Source organism: Thunnus thynnus, chromosome 3, assembly GCF_963924715.1.
Source record: "Thunnus thynnus chromosome 3, fThuThy2.1, whole genome shotgun sequence".
In the NCBI taxonomy this organism is placed as follows: Eukaryota; Metazoa; Chordata; class Actinopteri; order Scombriformes; family Scombridae; genus Thunnus; species Thunnus thynnus.
In genome coordinates, this window is record NC_089519.1 from 8571492 (window position 1) to 8587105 (window position 15614).

The 15614-nt window shown below is 40.7% G+C and overlaps 1 protein-coding gene across 3 annotated transcripts in view; it reads left to right on the forward strand.

The window, feature by feature from the left end:
- Window positions 1–15614, forward strand: part of cnnm2b (cyclin and CBS domain divalent metal cation transport mediator 2b) — a 43168-nt gene that overhangs the window by 13577 nt on the left and 13977 nt on the right. For 2 of the 3 annotated variants that reach the window (XM_067583890.1, XM_067583891.1), the window contains exon 2: window positions 12698–12841. In XM_067583890.1, coding sequence (XP_067439991.1) covers window positions 12698–12841 — 144 coding nt within the window. Of the gene's footprint in view, window positions 1–7841; window positions 10038–12697; window positions 12842–15614 lie in introns of those variants that run through there. The other variant, XM_067583892.1, reaches the window with a different exon arrangement.

The following is a 15614-nucleotide window of genomic DNA, read 5'->3' on the forward strand; positions in this document are numbered from 1 at the left end:
AGATACTGACTTTAAATCACTGTTCAGTGTCTTTGGGATAGCAGCATAAACTGTATTTTTCGGTGGATTTTCCCTTTGGGGATAAGAATTATAACAAGTTTGAAGAGCAAGGTGTGATTTGATGATTTTATATGAGTAATAGTCAATTAGTAATCAGTAGAGACGGTTGAGCGAAGCAGTGTTGAGTCATCGTTTTAATTGTGTTGCACAATCTGGAAGTCACAGTTGCAGAATTTTAATTTACACAACCTCAAGTTTGTGTAAATGATGAACAAATGGACATTTGTGTAATAATCATTATTATATTAATCACAATAAGATGCAATTTAATAGCTCTTCTGCATCATTTATCATTTTATTTGATTGATACTTGGTTAAAAATGTTATCACTACTATGACTCAAAGCTTCAGTTATTAAAGGTCTTAACTAAGTCATTATTTAAACTGGAAGAGCATGAGATTTAACCAGAATAGCATTTCATAGATTGGATTAGAAGGTTGCCTAATTATAAAGTATTGAAAAGCTTTTAACTGGCAGTATAAATTGATCTGAAAAAAGAAGTATGATCATATTATTCATATCCTGAGGGTTTATATAGGTGCGTTAATAAGAAGTTAATAAGAAGTCAATAATTACAGATGTTAACACTTTTATTTGTCTATTTGGATGTCATGGGTAATGTAATAAAACAACGTAGGATGCAGGCCGTTCTTGCAGGTTTAATGTTTTCCCCAACAACCCACATTCTCAAAGCTTATTGCACAAAGCACGGGAGCTTTTTTTATTGAGTACTTAGCTCATTCTAGCTTTAAGGATTTTGCCCTGGCTAATTGTTTTTATTAAGGTATTAATTATGAGTTTTAAAGCTCCAAGAACTCTGTGCCAAAAACGTGTGTTTTCAGGTGTTTAATTAGCTTGCTCTTTCTGTGTCACAAGCGAAGAGTGTGTCCAATAGTTCAGTTGCAGTAGTGAGGGTGCTTTGTGACATGTTATTGGTTGGTTTTGTTGTGACGTTCACTCCTAAAGTTTATTGTTCCAAGCAGGTAATTCAGTCACAACATAAAGTGACTTAAACCAGTTAGAAAAATGGCTTACTGCACTCCTTCCAATACATTAGCAAGTAAGCTAAACCCTGTTACAGTTCAACTTAACTTTAAACATGTCATATGTGTAACATTTACCACTGATGTAGTTCACTTCTAAAAGATGTAACAAAGCATTTAGCTCAAAGAAACAGCGTCTCTGGCTCTGGTGCAGATTATGGTTGTGAGCACGAGTTTCAGTTTGGTTTGTTACTGCAACTGTTGTTTGCCAAGAAATAACTGTCCCTCATAGCTTCCCCTAAAACACCAGTTGCTGTTTTTACATTTTTACATTTCTGTTTATGAACTGGTTAATCAGGCGAGATGCAAATTGCCAATCTGTGAGTTTTAGAGGTGTTTGTAGGCTTTTTTTTTCACTTTGTGCCTCTTGTTTTTAAGCTAAGCTAGGCTAAACACACCCTGACACCTGCTCTGTACTTTATATGTAGACATGCAGTAAGTGTGGTGTCAATCTTCACTTCTCACTCTCAGTAGCGAAGCAAATAAACATATTTCCCAAAATGTTATACATACATACAGTGTCCCTTTAACTTATCACCCTACAGAATATATTCAGTATTTTGATCTATAGCGTTCTGGATAGTGCACTGGTAAAAAAACAGTAGTGAAGCCAGGAATCATCTTGTGGGTGGACGCAGAGAAAATCTCCAAGACTGTTCCTGCAGTGTTTTGGCAAAAACTAGGCAGCTATTACCATACCTGTTAAATGACAGGACTTTAATTAGGCAATGTTTCAAGCACCAACACGAGCAAACTGAAACAGATTATAAGTCTTTGTCTTTATAAATATTTGCTGAATAAACTATAATAAGTAACACTGTGGGGACAGAGAATATAGATAGCTTACTTTTGATGATCACTCATCAGCACTGAAATTACTTTGCTATAGTCCAATGATTTAGTCAGTTCTGTTTCAGGGAAGGTTCAGCCTGTGTTTAATCACTGATGCCAGGTTTTATCTGATTGACAGTTGAGAAAAGTGAAGCACAGTTTGTTAGGGTGATGAACGGCTGTAGACAACACTCATCTTTGCAGTGTTTTTTTTAATATAATGAAAGAAATAATAAAATAATTTTAGTACCATTTCCTGTGTGTTACTTCATCCAAAGTGATATGCAGGCACTAAATAGTAAACACTTTATTGAAAGTGCACCAGAGTGCAGTTTCTGCATTCTGACCTCCTATCTGGGTGTCGCTATTGTGCCAAATGATCACACAGCTTTAAACCAAGCTGCAACCTCGGGGCTGAAAAAGAATGTTTCCAATGGCCACTTGAGGCTGGCTCCAAAATTGAGTCAATCCCCATAGACCCCCATGTTACAATGAGCAACTTTACAGCAGAAATAAACATGTTTACAGCCTGGTACAAAAAAAAACAAACAGTTTTGGTCTCTATAGCTAATTTCCCTGTTCATGACAACTGTATGGAGGTTGAATTTTTTTATAACTCACCTGTTTAAATTTTATTAAGCTGTAAAGTTATGTATAATTAAGGACGTGGCTGCTTTGACTGACAGATCTCTAGTCGCTTGGTGGCTTGTTTTAGCAACTAGGCTTCATTCAGCCCGCCTCTGCTCCACCTCTTTGCCCATTTTCGATTAGCCGGGAGTTAGGTGGAGTCAGACGCTGCCAAGATAGCGATGGCCGGAGCCGCCCACTTCAAAACCACTCTTCAGAAACCAATGGTTGACGTCACAGTGGCTACGTCCATATTTTCAGTCATAAATCATATAAACCATGTCAGCTGTATATTTAACTAATGTCAAATGTACAACCAGCCAATCTTTTATTGCTAAACTGGACCAAATGAAGGAAGTAGAAATCAATATGAGAATAGTGTTGAAACATGATAATCACATTTATTACCAGCAGTAGAGTATTTACTCACAAGTAATTTCATCAAGTCTTGATTTAATAACTGTGAAACTAGTTGCAGTTGTTTATGAGAACATACGAAATATTCCAAGTTTTAACTTAAATGAGTTTTGCTTCTTTAAAACACTCCCAGTTTTTGTCATTGTTGTGTGATGTGCTCACCATTCAGCAGTTGCAACACTCGCATAACAGAGCAGCACCTGACCACAGGCCCATTCATTTATCCCCACTGGTTTCCCATTGATGCCTCTCCTTATGACTGAGGCCCAAAGGAATCTCCACCCAGGGGACCTTTCAACAACAAACGCAACCAGCTACGACAGCAAGCTGCTTCTCTGAATGAACAACAATGTCATTCCAGCAGTGTGCGTGTGTGTGCGTGTATGTGGCTGTACTGTATGTGTGTGTGTGTGTAGTGAAACACCACTGGCTAGTAGCAGCAGAGTGATCTTGTGACCAAGGCCCCTTAATGTCGGTTAGGAGCTGTGAGCAGACTTAACTTCTCTGTGTTACCCTGATTAGTCCATATCATGCTAACTGTATTGTTTGACCCTAAACAAGTGAGGCAAAAGGACCAAAGCATCAGTGATTGAGCGCCAACAGCAAACCGGGTTGGCGTCAGACATGCTCAGCTTTATCTTGCAATTGAGGTGTTATCGTACCCAGAGTTAAAATAAAGTTTTGAACAAAGTAAGAACAAGCGAATAGGCAGGAGCCTGGTGTCTCCTTCTAGCACACAGAAACAAGATGCAATATAATTTCTGTGACTGCAACATTGGCCCATTGGGTGAAGCCTTTGGGTGACTCTCTGGGTTCAATATCTCACTACATGCACATGTATTTTGTGTCTCATTAAGTTAACAATATTCTTAACAGTAAGAGGGCGTTTTTGTGCCATAAAGAAATCTGCCCTTGTGCCATGAAGCACTGCAGAAAACTGACTATGTAACATGAAGTGTTGGCTGGTAAGGGTGGTCAGTCATTATCAGTGATACACTACTAATGCCTGAAAATGAACATGGTGATGGTTTGTTGTCGCAGTGTCTCAGGTATGCAGTATCTATCAATCCACCAAAGATTTTAAAAGACGTTATACATGTTCATAGTTACAAACAGGCTCTTTCAGGCTAATAATATCCTTTAGCCTTTGTACTTCACACAGATCTGATTGCACATGGTAAAGACTTAAAGCTAGTGTCCATCTCTGTCAAAGCATCACTGGGACTGTGAAGCTCTACCTGTTCTACAGACAAGTGACAAATTCCAAGACAAACCATCATAAAGTGTCTTAGTAAAGCGTTCGGCAATCACGAGCCTCCAGAACAGCTTCAATGCTCCATAGAGTCTCCACATCTATAAACTCTACTGGAGGGATTACCGCTATTCTTCCAAAGGATATTTTCTAATTTGGTGTCTTAATGATGGTGGTGAAGAAGGCCGTCTCGCATTGTTCCAAAATCACCTGTTGGTGTTCAAATATAGTATACCATTCACATCATTTTCATGCTCTTCAAACGATTCAGTGACCCTTTGTGTCCTGTATGAAAGCATCTGCAAGGAGAAATGAGGAAAAGTACTTCTGTAACTTGCAGCTCTGCACATTGTGTTACTCAGTGTTGGACCAGATCCACCATTTCTTTCCTCTAGTGCTATCAGAATAATATTGCTTATAAGCTACAATTAATGTAGAACTACTCCCAAAGTGTTCTTGTCAAAGATTTGTTCTTCACATGGGTCTTGAAGGAACATAATGAGACTCTTAAATGTCTATGCAGATCTAAGCAGAGACGGCTGTTATGAGTAAGTTTCACAGGCTTGTAGAGCAGACATCCAAATCAGAGCACATTTCACAAATCATAATATGCCACATCAAAAAAGCTGATTGGTTGGATTTAATTTCCTGTCTGGTACAAAACAAAAAAGGAAAGCATGTGTTTATGTCTGTTCATGTGGACATTCAACCCACACTGTGTTTACAAAATGCTTTCTAAAATTTCCATATAAAATTTCCATTTGAACAACTGTTTACTAGTCTGAGCTTTTCTTTTTGAACTTGCAGTCTCTACAGTCAACTATTTTGTGCACACCATAAGTGATATTGACAGATGTGTAGTGTTACAAATCACTGAGGAGGAACCAAAGATTCCCTTGTGTGGTCAAATTATTTGAATGACATCACTCACAGGATTTCCTACGAATTTCCACAGCTCCCATTAGAGCCACAGTTGTACTTCCTGTTTAAATAACTATACATAAGATAAATGTGATCTCTCATTCATTATCATTCATTTCATTTATTTGTTTTTTCCATGAACATTTGTGCAGACATTCACGGTCCCCAGAGGATGAATCCTACTGACTTTTCACTTTCAGACTTTCACTCATCACTTTTCATCTAACACCATCATCAGGTCAAGTTTAATTTGTTTAATACTTTGGACTCAACTATACTTTGTGTTTAGTGCTAACACATTATTCCTTAGAGGATGAAGCCTAGTGGTGTTAGTAATTCCCTGACTTTTCCAAGCACTACCGTGAGGTTCATAGTAGTGAACCGCCCCCCAAGATGAATTTGAATCCCTTGCTTTTTCATCTAGTGCCATTATATGGTCAATATTTTAATTTTTCATACTGACCAAATACCTACAAAACCAATGACATTCCCATCAGCCTCAGCTGTGCTTTGTCTTAACACTTACTGGCATGATATCACGCTAAACTAAGGTGATGAGCGTGGTTAACATTATACCCGCTTAACAACAGGAAGTTTGCGTTGTCATTGTAAGCATGTTAGCATACTGAAGTTAGCATTTAGCTAAAAACAACACTGGTGTTAAATACAGCCTCACAGGATGGCTGTTGACTCTTGTTTCTATTATACTTGGGGGAAATAAGAAAGAAAGACACTTGTACACACAAACATACCGACAAATACACATTCCACTTATGTCTCCAGATAATACAGGTCATGACACAGAATCATATTACTTTATCAGATGTAGTTTCAGTCTAAATGTTTGTAAATGAGGAGGCTCTAAATAGTCAACATGTTACCAGCATCAGGCTAACATTGTTGTCCATGTCAATGGAAAAATGGGTCATAATGGCTGGAAACTCTTCTCTGTTTTTTCACCGGAGGTAGATTTAGAAGAAAGACTATCCAACGGGTTCCCATCACCCTAACCCATCAACCACTATATTTGTCAGTGCTCAAATATTTGGAAAAATAGGGGGAGAGCAAGATAGGGAGGGGGGCAATGATGAGTGTCCACAACAGATACTGACCCCTCATACTCCCACCCCAACTCTCCAAGCCTTACGTGCCTATTTATAGGGGAAAATTGCGCTATGGAAAAATATGACAAAGCTGCATTCCATAAATACACTGGGAATGGTGGAAAAGAGCACACGGCTTAGTCTCTGAAGGCCTGGGTGGAGGTTCTCAGGCTTGGCTTTGGGGTATGGATGGATAGATAGATTGATGATCTTTTGTTTGGCCCGGTGTAGCTATAGTTGGAGTGTTTTAATTTGCACCTTTGTCAAACATCAGGGTAAAATGAGGAAAAGATATTAAAGATATTACTGTTTGGTGGATCCTCAGTTGAGTATTTTCCACAGTATTCATTACTGTGATGACAGACACTTTGATACACTGGTCATTAAAGGTCGTTATATTGTTTTATACTCTGAAGTATTTTTGATCCCCTGTTCTTCATTTCTTCTGCAACAATAGTGTTCCATATATTAAATCTGAGTCAACCTGTATCTTCGGAGCGTGGATGTCTTCACAGAGATCATAGCCTCTGTGTTTTTTTCTCGGACTTTGGGAACCTGTTGTGTTGTTCACATTTTATAATTTAAAGTTACTCATGGTGGGATATTTAAAGGCTTAGCTTTAGAGATGGCAGTGTTGTCGGTCGGTCCACCACATTCATAGTCCCAAGAAGATGAAGCCTTATGGCATTAGTGATCCTATGACCTTTCCTGTAGTGCCACCATGTGGTTGATAATTGTAGTATTTAATGAAATGTCTCCACAACTATTGGATGGATTGCCTTGAAATTTGGTACACACATTGTCTATCAGCTTAACATTTCAATTTGTCCAAAATTGTGGTTTATGACCATAAACCTGCAAAACAAATGACAGTCCCATCAGCCTCAGCTGTACTTTGTGTTTAGTGCTAATTAGTAAATGGTAGCATGCTAACACGCTAAACTAAGTTGATGAACATGTTCATCATTATACCTGCTTAACATCATTATGTTAGCTTTGTCATTATGCGCATGTTAGCATGCTGATGTTAGCATTCAGTTCAAAGCACCACTGGGCTTTGAGTGCAGCTGCCAGCTTGGCTCTAGTAACTACTCTTTGTTAACTTGGCACTTTTTAATATGAATATTTGTAAACCGAGAAAAATGAAGAAATACTAAATTAATAAATGCAACGTTCAACAAATTTAAGTTAAGCAAGAAAGCTCTTACGAAACTCATGGACATACATTTTGTAATGAATAAAAAACAAACAAAAAGAAAGGCCTTTTCAAAATTATCTGTGAGACTGGTAGATTTGTTTGACCTCGACCTCCTGGCTACAGCCCCATGCAGTAGATTTGTTGCAGTGTATCTTCATCATTTCACAGCCAGTGTTTTAATGCACACAAACGAACAAATGTATTGTGGTCCCTGACTGTCTCCTCCATGAGATGAAGCACTTCCTTAGACATCTTCTCAAAATTGTTTTAGAAATCATAAGTGAGAGCCTTTTAATGACTAAAACTTTTCAGCTTTTGACCAGAGAAAACATGCTTCCTTAATGGATGAAATTGAAAGTGAGTTGACCCCTGACCCTGATGTGTGCAGTGTGCCTGTGTGCTGGACTACCCAGCATGCATTCAGCCTCAGCCCAGCTAGACAGCCCCAGATGTCAGGCAGCAGTGGTGGCTTATAGGACCCCAGACGACTGGTCTTCACAAGGACACGCTCTCCCCGAGGCCCGCTGCCAAGTTCCAGGCTCCAGAAGGTCCAGAGGGTCAGCCTCCCTACTCTACCTCCAGTCCCCCCCCTCACAAAACCCACTGCCATAACAGCAGCTAAGGAGCTATGAATAAACAGGCTGTCATTGTCTCATAATATATTTATAGAGGACAGAAGCTGCATTTTTTTCTGTCGCTTGTGTGGTATTTTGTCTTTGTGGGAAACTGGAAAGTATGTAGTCATCTTGTGGGACAGTGAGACAAAACGATTTGGAGTGGAGCTACTGTGCAAGTGTGTGCATGTGTGTGTGTTTGTGTGTGTGTATGTGTGTGTAACATTGAGAGAGACGGAAATAGACTTAAGACAACAACACCAGAGGAGACTAAAGGTAAAGGGAGTTTTCATGGGTACAGGATTGGTAAACATGCAACTTTTAGATCCTAATTTACATAAAATATTCTCACTTGCAATTATGGTTGTTGTACACATAATGATCAGCTGATCAACCTGCCTTGTAAATCTATATACCCATCTATTCATCCATAGGTAAATTTGACAAAAAAAAATGCAGTTTTACTGTATAATTTCTCACTCTAGTAATGTTAACTTCTCACTAGGAAAAATAATATTTAGATTTATGCTATGGTCTTATGCTCCTGTTTCCAGAGGAGTCAGCTACTATTAGCCACCATCATAAACATCCTAAAATAAATAATATTCTATATAAATAAATATACTGTGGGGAAAAGTGAAATGGAAAAATAAATTAGAAAATGGAAATTGTATATGTATCTGTCTGTCTGTCTGCATGTGTTTTGCCATACTAGCAGAAGGGCTCTAGGGATGGCAATGCCAGCCGGTTCACCGCTTTGGTCTAAATTCAAATATCTTAGCAACTGTTGGCTGGGTTGAAATGTTGTACAGACATTCATGGTCCCTAGAGGATGCCGCCTACTGGCTCTCAGTCTTGCAATCCATCCAATAGTTGTCAAGAAATCTTGCTCCGAACTAAAAATGCCAACCTCATGATGGCACTAGAGGAAAAGTCAGGGGAAGTCATTAGAATTAATCCTCTGGTAACCATGAATGTCTCTCACAGAAATCTATCCAATAGTTGTTGGAACATTTCACTCCAAACCAAAAATGTGAACCTCTTGGTAGTAATGAGGATTAATTGTCTGGCAGCCATGAATGTCTGCACCAGTCTTGTAGAAAATGTAAATATATTTCACAGGAAAGGTGATACATCTGAACTTGTTGGTGGATCAACAAAGCCAGTAGTCTTCATCCTCTGGGCACCATGAATGTCTGTATAAAATCTAATGGCAATCCATCCATTTATCTGGAATCCACAAAGTGGTCCACCAACCGACTGACATTGCTATCCCCTGATGAATATTTTGATTAAAACATGCCCCTAGTTAAATATAAAGCCTAATGATTTCAATGGAAAATACACAGAATAGTATAAGGGGAACTTTGATTTTTCAATTATGATTTTCCCTTTGCTGTCTGCTCCATGGAATTTGTAAAATTTCTATCTCCTTACATTGCAGCCCATGGGACAGACTCTAGAATAAACACTATTAAACTTGCATAAACATGCTTTTCTCTGTCATGTCTACTGAATAGCTTCCCATTCAGTTTTTTCTTGTGTGTGTGACTTTTTTTTTTTTTTAAACTTGTGACCTATGCAGCTTCAGTTAAAGCTCTTACAACGGGTCATCTCTAATAGTTAACCTCAAGTAAAGAAGGTGATGGAAAGTGTTCTTGATGTGGACAAACATCCTGATGGGATTAGTTTTATTTGTCAAACAGCTTGAGCTGTTACATTTGTGAGTTTAGTGTGAGTGTGTGTTCACATGGCTGTTTGAAGAGCAGAACAGATTGTGTGTGATCTCAGCGATGTCCTCCACCTCTTATCAGTCGGCTTACACGAAGGTCAAAGATCAGGCATCATTGTGTGACAGGAAGGTACACACAAGGACACACACTCCGATTGCTTGTCCCTCTTCATCTCATAAAACCCAACCTGTCATTCCCATATACACGGGGTGGACACAATAATAGGAACACCTATACAATATACTGCAATCCGATGCAGCAGCCCTGCAATACATACATGAATCATTACAGTGCTGAGCTTTCATTGAGACTGTGTCGGACAGGTGTTGAGTCGACGCTATGTTTAGTGTTCAGTTATTTTATCCTTTCTGCAGGGAGTGTAAAAAAGTGTATAATTTTGTATTTATCTGGGACGTAATTTTCCAGAGCTTTTAACCACATCTCACGGCCTTCTTCAGTGGATGGAGTTTGCTCAATTGTCATCACGAGACCTATGGTAGGTTTGAGACTTTGGTCATGTGATAATAGGTGGTTGTATATGTGGGGGGAGGTTCATAACTGGTAAATAGTGCAGTTAGTACTGAAATGGTTGAAGCTCTGGAAAAAAAGTAAGTGGACCTTAGTAAAGATCCTCTCCAGAGATATTTTAAGACATAAAAATACTCTTTCTTTAAAAAAAACCAACTTAAAATTAGATCCTCTCCTTCCTCGTCATTAATAAATCCAGAATCTATTAATATGAAAACATTTTTCATTTCAAAAGTTTAACTTCTGGACACAAGATGTCTCCTTTTTCACTGAGAAGTCCATTCTCAGAGTGTGTGCATTGGAGGTTTGAAGTTTCCACATCATATTTGTGTAAGTTGTATATTGGACCAGGATTGGCTCTAAATCAGTTGTGATCACAAATCATGATCATGGATACAACTTTCTTCCTTCAGCAAATTAATCTGAAAAAAGGTTTCCAATGTCAAACTCTGCACAGTGAGGCTTTAAGTTTGTCAATTCTTGCTTCTCAGAAAATGTCTTACAAGAAATGTAACACTTACTACAAAGTTCTTGTTCTTTGGAAAGTCTTATAGACAAGTACGTCAGATCATAAACTAAAAAAAAAGTGTTTGGGTCTTTCGTCACTTAACAAAAAGCAAATGAGGCAAACTTTAATGTCACTTGATACAAGAAAAATCTAGTTGAATTGTGCTGAAAACAGATAAAATTATCCCACCCCACTGCCATATTTTCTACAGCAGTTCCATATGGTTCACATTTTTAAGCTTAAAGTGACATTAAGGTTGACATTCTTTGCCTAGAAACCTAAATTCATAAGCTTCGTTTATAAATCTTTACGTGAGCGGAGTGGATGCTGTTAAAGTGAGGGGAGCAGGCATTGATCTGTTTCGCTGGGCTTTGCTGTGCTGTGCTGGCCATTCCATTTGCGATTCCCTCCCTGAGCAGTTTAGAGTAATTGCTTGCTCAAGGACTTCTGAGGCCTGATTACTTTAACCCACCGAGGCTCCATCCATGTTTGTCCTAGTTAAACCCAACCCTCAGTGATAAAGAAACATGCTTAAGATGTCATTGACATCTTGATGGAAATAGGATGACTCCTCTTCTTTGACACCTAGAAAACAAGACTTTTGCTTGCTTTTTGGTTTTTTTGTTGTTTTTTTTTGCTAAAAAGCCTCCTCATATCAGTGGATTTCATATATTTACATTATTAATACCTCTCTTAAGGGATCTTACTCTACCAACCTTTTAACATGAGTGTTTTTCTTCAAAGCATCAATTCTGCATCTAATACCCGCAACCGTCTCATGTTCAGACTCTCAGGTTCTGCACACTGCACATCCGTGTGTTGTCATGGCGTTGTGAGGAAGCAGTGAGCTGCAGTGCAATAAAACACTCTTGGTGATCAGCGCGGTCTGTGCTCGCCTGCACCAAAGCGGCTCGCATTAGCTGAAATTGCATCTGAGCACTGAGTCAGTGATGTACCTGTGTTCTCCTAAAATAAACACACACACACGATCGTGCGCCCGTGCGCTCGAGCACTCTCACACATGTGCATGCACACGCACACACAAACACACTGACGTCCTCCATTATTTACACCCAGGTGTATCTGCATGCAAACGACCCATTCCGAGACAATCTGATCACACAGCGGAGGCTTCGCCCGGTCTGTTCCTTTGCTTGGTGAGAATATCGCCGGGGCGGAATGGAAACTTCATTTTGCAGGGGCTAATATTAGCCTGGGCCTCTGGAAAATTCCTTTTAAATGATCACAAGCTGAGAAAAGGCAAAGAATTTGTTTAGCGTTTTGCCTGACAGTATTCTCTGCATACACGGCAGTTTGTTTTTTTCAGATGGTACAGCGCACAGGAGGGTCCTGGGAACACAGATGTGGAGGGAGGGAGGGCTAAGGGGGTTGAAATGATGAAATTTAGGATTGTTTGACTGTCTGTCTCTCTGGTTGTCTGACTCTGTTAACACTTAAACACTTGAACTACCATGTCCTGCATCCCTGGTCGTCTAATTGATACAGAGAACAGTCACTCCTTCAGATTACTGTGTGTCACCTGCTCTGTGTGAGATTGGGACTGTCTCACTGCTGTAATACATACTACAGTAATATTATCCTCTTTGTGGAGTTATTTTTCCATGTTTCACAGCATGAAATATCATTTATATAGTATTTATCTGTGATACATGTGGAATTGATTCTAAATAAGTGAAAACAGCCATGTGTGTCCCAGCCTGTTTGCTCCCTCTTACCCCCCATGCTCACTGCCTGACCTATATCTCTGACACTGTTTATCACTATATGACCCTAACTTTATAACCTGTGTTTGTGTATGTGTGTTTTGTGTGTCCGTGTGTGTGCATGTATGTTTTGCTAGGAAAATCCCACCTGGCCATAGTTCAGAGGGTGAACAATGAGGGTGAGGGAGACCCTTTCTACGAGGTTCTGGGTATTGTCACCCTGGAGGACGTTATTGAGGAAATCATCAAGTCAGAGATCCTGGACGAGACTGACTTGTACAGTAGGTTCTCCTCTCAAAGCTCATACCTTTACACTATAAGACCCCATGGCGTCATACTCGGATATTAAATGCAGCCCAACAGCTTGCATCACAATGTAGGTTTAATTCACGCAACATAACTATTTAAATATAAATTTATTGTAAGGGCTTTCAAATAAGCACTAGTTAATGCTCAACATAAAAAAATGTCATGAAAGGCATTGTGGAGCTGAAAATGGATCTCAATAGTAACTAAATCTGATAAGTAATGAATTCTGGAAGAAACTAATTTTGTTTCTATTAGGGTTGTGCGATATGACGATATATATGTCGTGTGACAATAGAAAAATGTTTATTGTTTCATATTATGCTCTATCATTTATTTTGTTGTGTTGCAAAACACACTCTTTACGGCAATATTTTTTGTCATTTGGAGTCTGTCCATCTTTTGCGGATTACATTAAAACTCTGAATTGCTTTTTACTCGTGAAGCTTTTATTGCACTTACAGTAGGCCCAACGTAACTAGTGTAGTTGTTGTCAACTCTCCAACTCTCCACCGCTGTCTGTCACTCCTCTGCTCCGTTGAGCTCCGTGTGTGAAGGGGTTGAGCCCCGCCTGTGGTGAAACAGAGAGCAGAGGAGAGGAGACAAGAAACTAACGCGACCATAAAAGACAGCAAAACGCAGTAGAGACTATGTTTATTTATGTTACAGTATTTACGTAATTTATGTGCAGTCGTTTCATTTCAGCTCAGTGTGGGAGTGTCTTCTGTGTTTTGCTGTCATTTATGGTCGCACTACTCTCCTCTGCTCTCTGTGGTTCAGTGAGGACAGGGCTGCTCCTGCGCACACACATGCAGCGTGTGCACACGCTGGGGACGCATGGACCAGAAAATATTTATTAATTAAATTTACAGAAAATGTATTATGTGATACATGATATGTTTCGTTATCTGGATATGAAAGGACCTATACTACGATATGAGATTTTGGTCATATCACAAAGCCCTAGTTTCTATATTTCTATATTTCTTATATTTCTATATAATGGCAATAAAAGGGCGCACTTAAAGTTGCCCTTATCAATATTTTTATATTAACGATGGATACAATTACCATATGTGATATGAAACATGCCTCTTGTAGTGACAAACCCACAGAGAAATATCACGTGAACCTGCAGTTCTATCTCACACAGGTTCTGCCCTCTACTGGACTCTTTGGGTAATACTCTCCCCCAATCACACGCATGCAATCACCTACGGAAATTTGCATGTACATAGCTGGCCAATCAGGACACGCCTACTAATTATGTGTGTCCGTCATGCCCTGGCTTCATCTCTGCCACCAACGGACATCTCTTTTGCTTCAAGTACCTCGGTCAGGACCACGCAGAGAGCGGTGTGATGCAGCCACCGCCCTGTGTTTGCTGCCGAGGACTTCTTCCGATTCTACAACAGCAACATTTTTGGCTGTGTGATGTCTTACTGTGACGAGAGTGACCCGGAGCTCGAGATAGATCTCTGCGTCAATGATGAGTCCCCCGCTTCATCTGGTGTCCCACTGCCAGACGTTTTGGCTGAGACTGTCCCAGCGGCTTCGCCAATGGACAATGACAACAACCTCTCGTGTGCGTCTGCAATGTCGCTGACCTTCAGAAATCCACCTCCAACTTCAGTTCAATATGATTTCCTGGAGTTATGGCCATGGCGGCAGAGCGTGTAGGGCTCACACTGCCCCCACTTACCCCCTAACCGGTTAGCTGGCCACGTGAAGGCTTTTATGGCTGGATCATCCGGCTCAATCAGCCTTTGTTTCTCCTCTTCTCCCAGACATTTGGGAGTGTGTCGAAGCATCCTGGAAGGAGTCACTGAAAACAAAGTCACCAGTTGCGGGACTGATTTCCTTCCTGAGAGTGCAGGGCCACATGGAGACAGGCTGTCCTGGTATGCCCCCCCTGGAAGAGGCCCTTGCAGCCCTCCTGATTCCTCACTCAACTGGCTGGTCAGCGAGCATGAAGCCGCTACCTCTGCTGGTGCAGGACAGGGACATGCTGGAAGACATTGAGAAAATTTTCCAGCTGGCCAAGCAGCTAACAACCTGGGAGTATTGGGCGTCGCTGCAGCTAATATGCCACTAGACACCCCCCCTCACAGTGGAACAGGTTGAATTTCCGGGTCGCACCATCGGCCATATGAATAACTTGATTCAGGGAGCTGCTACTGCTGCAGGGTGTGTGATGTCGCTTGCCACAGTGGGCTCATGTCACGTGTGGCTGGGACTCACCACCCTACAGAGTAGAGGAGCTACTAGGAGGACAGAGAAGTCCTCCTGGGAGCTCCCATAGGTCTGGACAGGCTTTTCCAGACTGTCACTCAGTGCTTTAAGAGGCTGGAAGAGGAGAAGGCACAGCTGAGCCATCATCTGCCGCTCGCCCCCTCTTCTAGCCAGAGAGGAGATGAACCACCTCCCAGACCACCTCAACAGAGGCACCACAACACCTGAACCATGCCGGGATGAAAACGTCAGCAGACCCCCACAGAAGCCCTGCACATGGGCAGAGTCTGTGGCGCCAAAATGGCTGTCAGTGGGAGGAAGTATCACATTGGCGAGGGCTATGTTCAACAGCTCCACTGGGGCTCCAGCATATGCTGCGCCTGCAAAGGTGGTTCGTCAGCCTGTACTTAAGTCCCAAGAGGCACAAGCACCACATGGTGAACGTTCCCCCATCAGTACAGGAAGACCTGCATTATTGGGGGTCCCCACAGCATCTGTTGACAGGGACACTGTTGG